Below are 4379 nucleotides of genomic sequence, written 5' to 3'. Positions count from 1 at the left end.
CTGAAAGACAAACACACACAATTCTCCTCAGAAATTAGTTAAACCCATCTCTCTCTCTCTCTCTCTCTCTCTCTCTCTCTCTCTCTCTCTCTCTCTCTCTCTCTCTCTCTCTCTCTCTCTCTCTCTCTCTCTCTCTCTCTCTCTCTCTCTCTCTCTCTCTCGCACTCTCACTCTCTCTCTCTCTCTCTCTCTCTCTCTCTCTCTCTCTCTCTCTCTCTCTCTCTCTCTCACACCGTATCTCTCTCTCCCTTTCTCTCTCACCCACACGTACATGCCCATAGTTTAGTGAAAATGGAAGGAAGGCTGTGGAGGAAAGCTACCTCCTTGATGCTACCTCTTTTAGGAAAGAACCATAATCCATTCTGTACCATTGGTCCCCACAGAATATCTGCATTGCACAACTGTGAGCGGTTACCAATTTGGGCAGCATATATATAATCTTTTAGCCCTACATTATGCCCCTCCGCCTTGTTTGCCCAGTTTGGAGACTCTGGTTTTTTAATGAAATGCTTTCTTAAGTTCCGCATATGATATCAAATGCACAAACCTTTGGGTATTGTTTGAAACGAAATAATATATTAACACTGATGTTTAGGAATTAGTTCAAGTAAACCAGTAATAACTGTTACAAGTAACAAGTAATCTTGGTCTGAATGCCACTCTAGCAGCGAGTGAAACTAAACATCGTTTCGTCTTGTTATAAGAGGAATTTAAGTGATCCGGACAGATGATATATTAAACTGTCATATTTAAATGTAAACTAATACAAAGGAAATTACAACAGATTGACGCGAATGACATGGCCGATCCGGAACTGCTGTACTGATACAGGGGCCGATTTCCTTTATTTACTGTTGGATTTTTATAGCACATCGTAAAACGGACCTAATTACAGTGGAATGTTTTGAGTGGAAGTTTTGGAGGGTAATTGCTTTCAACCTCTTTAATCGCGTAGCCGCCTACCAACTCCACTTCATACACTATAGTCTGCCTTAGACGTTTTAAATGAAATTTGAATATCCATAGAAGGTAATAAATTGTGTTCTCAATTGGGGAAACAATTTTCGTAGTTCAGAAATAGTCTCTTCAAGAAGCCTTAGATTATACTTGGAAGTCTCCTACGTACTAGACTAGCGGAAGCTTCAAAGAATGAAAAATCGGTCATAAAGTTTATGGTTGGTCAGCCACTACTGTGGGAAACCCGCAATTCACCAACAACAATGTTGATGTTACAATAGTTACAGTTAAAGTTGCAGCAGTCCTTCCATTGGCTGCATTTCACTATTTTAAACAATTCATGTGTTACATTTGCACACATGCCTCATCTTAGGTCGTAAATAAGTTTGTTTCCCCAAATCACACCTTTAGTTATATTACGTTATCTAATTCCTCAAAGGAATGATGATTGTCGTCATAAAAGTTCAATTTCGTGAAGGGGGTTGGGGAAGAGAATGGTTTGCCTGAATGTGTGAAAGAATCATGTAGTACACTTTGTGTACCTTAATCAGACCGTGTTTGCCGACTGAGTTTATATTGGAACTCTTTAAGCAACACATATCCTACTCATTAAAGCATCAGTGGCCCGCACCTTCCCAAATTGCAGGACAATTAATACATTTGAAACATAAACTTAGTAATAACACCAATAGGAGACTTGTCACAACAGCAGGATAACACTTCCCTCAAGCATCACAGATAAGAAAATAAAATAGCAGTTATCTGAGTTTGCGGGATAGAAATAGGAATATTCTGTCCACGGTATTGAGGTACTTAACAACACCAATAGCTTTTGGTAAGAAATAATCGTGTCTTTCAAAAACCTCTTACACACATTTTTATTAATGGAACCCAAACGCCTCTCTCAAAATTATTTCCTTGCCTAATCTGTCCTTTTTATTTTCTACCCAGTTTGTAAAGTAGAAGCTTCATTTGAACGCAGAAAGAAATGAATCGGTAGTTTACCCAGACTCATTTCTGCCTCAATGCACTCTGGGTGCTACTTAAGGCCTGTTCTACTGGGCCAAATTTCTTTGCGAACTGTAATGATAATATTTCAACAAAAATTACCTTGTGTTGCAAGAAAATACAACTTTCCTGTACACTGGAGTGGTGGAGCAGTGGATAGTCCTCTGAACAAGAAGATTAGCCATTTGAGTGGCTTGTCTGCACACGCAATCTGCAAAGGAGCCAAATGAAGTCCAGCGTCAGTGAGATTATATGTTATGTAGAATATACTGTTGGTTGTCAACTCCCCAAAACCATAAAACTTACTTTAATGACACCACGTGATTTTTTATAGCCAGTGAGGCTATCAGTCTGTGCTATGGATGATTTTACGATCTAATTCATAGACAAAACCCTATTCATTTGGCACCCAAATGTCATATAGCCGGAACTGAGGTGTATAAAAGTTTACTGTTTATAACTTTAAAGGACAAGCACTCACTCAGCAGAAAGGGTGAAAGTGCTGATCTCTTTGCTGTCAGGAGCTAAGTGGTGACTTTTCTGCCCTGCTTTGTCGCGGTAAGTAAAGTTAACTCTGTAAAGTGAAAATACCTGTTGGAAAAGGTTTACGCTACACTTTAGCAGGGAGTTGAGAGATCGTGACTATCGCCTACCTTCGGGACAAAGTGTTTGAAATGCTTCAGGGTACAATTTTTCCTCAGACCCACACTATACAGTTTCAGAGAAATCGGGTCTATCAAAAAGGTTTGTTCAAATGCAAGAACAGTAAGAGCAGAAACAAAGAAGTAGACGTTGAGCAGTACAGTTGAGCAAACGGTGCGCAAATATCAGTGCGCAAGAAATGGGATTCAAGAGGCGGACGTATTCACTTCGAAATGCGTAAAAAACACCATACTACAATTTAGCACCATGTGTAAATATTCAGTGTACTAATTTCTACCGAATTCCGCCATTTGCACTAATAAGAAAATTTGAAATGCATTGCTTAAAGACCCGCCTTTATAAGTTTGCGCAGCTTCAATACCTACGCTAAACCAATCTGCAGACTTTTCATCCAGAGAAATGGGGCAAAGTTATAAAAAATAGGTCAAACATGTACTTTTCTTATGAGGTTTGGACAAAAACTATGTTAAACGTAATTAGTAGAAATATTTTAATGCACAAGACAACAAAGGCAAGATAAATACTTATTTGGGAGGCTAAAGAGCAGGAAAGTTACTATAGAAACTTTATTTTAACTTCCAGTCAGTTTTAAAAACAAATACAAAAGCTCATCACTAATTTCTTAAACTGCCAGTCTTTTAGGCTTTATATTTATCCTTTGTCACAAAAAACATACACCGACGCTGCGCTAAGAGCCACTTATTGGAATTCGTGCAAAGTCATACAAAGGCACAGCATAGACATACAGTTCAAAGTCGCAATACCCTTCACAAAATTCACTGCTCACTAATAACACAGAATAGGTAGCATTTCAGTGATTTAACACCACGATATCCAATACAGAGGACGATGGTCTGAAATTAAATACGTATTGCAAGCTTGGAGCTATTTTGACATTTAGCAACACTAATACATACATACACTTTTTTTTGCAGAGTGCAACACATAATTACATTTTACTGGACGATTTTATACAGTTACTTCAAGTAATACCGCTTGTATTAATATAAATAAGTTAAACAGCTATAATTCACAAGGCTATCCTATTCCTAGACAATATACTGTAAGCAATGACTTGTACAGGCAACAGTACGACCAGAAAGCAGACTAACGATGCAAAGATTGGAATACGGCAATATGGAAATGCTTTTCTTCATAGAAGTAACACGGGAAAAAGAGTTTTGGAAGTCAGTACTGTATTGACATTATGCTAATTGGTCAGCTACTGCCCAGTGCTTCTATTGATCAAGGACGATATCCGCCTCCTGCAGCGGCCATGCTCATGCTTTTTAACTTGTTATCTTTTTTCCATTTCATCCTCCTGTTTTGGAACCAGATCTTAATCTGTCTCTCTGTTAGGCAAAGAGCATGTGCAATTTCTATCCGTCGTCTCCGGGTCAGATATCTATTGAAGTGGAATTCTTTTTCCAGCTCCAGGGTTTGGTATCGGGTGTAAGCCGTCCTGGCTCTTTTACCTTCTGGTCCTCCCATACTATCTGTAACACACACAAAAATGAATCCTTTGTTTAGTGCAATCAGTACATAGTCTAATATGAAATATACTAAAGAAAACATAAACACTAGGTGAATGCAGAGGTCTAAATTCTACCACCCGCCTATCTACATTAACCTTTATGCTCCTTGTGCGCCTTCATAGTAAAATGACTTTAGAAACTTAGCTGGTACAAAATGTTGAAGTCTCCACTTGGCCGAACCTGTCCTATTATCAACCACACCTTTTTCAACCTAAC

The 4379-nt window shown here is 38.7% G+C and overlaps 1 protein-coding gene across 3 annotated transcripts in view; it reads right to left on the bottom strand.

The window, feature by feature from the left end:
* Positions 1–4379, bottom strand: part of hoxa5 (homeobox A5) — a 29513-nt gene that overhangs the window by 22372 nt on the left and 2762 nt on the right. For all 3 annotated transcript variants that reach the window (XM_033047640.1, XM_033047646.1, XM_033047653.1), the window contains exon 2: positions 2068–4124. In XM_033047640.1, the coding sequence (XP_032903531.1) occupies positions 3874–4124 (251 nt within the window). In that variant the 3' untranslated portion in view covers positions 2068–3873. The remainder of the gene's footprint in view (positions 1–2067; positions 4125–4379) is intronic.

The sequence above is a fragment of the Amblyraja radiata genome, chromosome 2 (genome assembly GCF_010909765.2).
Source record: "Amblyraja radiata isolate CabotCenter1 chromosome 2, sAmbRad1.1.pri, whole genome shotgun sequence".
Classification (NCBI taxonomy): domain Eukaryota; kingdom Metazoa; phylum Chordata; class Chondrichthyes; order Rajiformes; family Rajidae; genus Amblyraja; species Amblyraja radiata.
The sequence above is the reverse complement of the archived record's forward strand: the minus strand, read 5'-3'. Positions and strand labels throughout refer to the sequence as shown.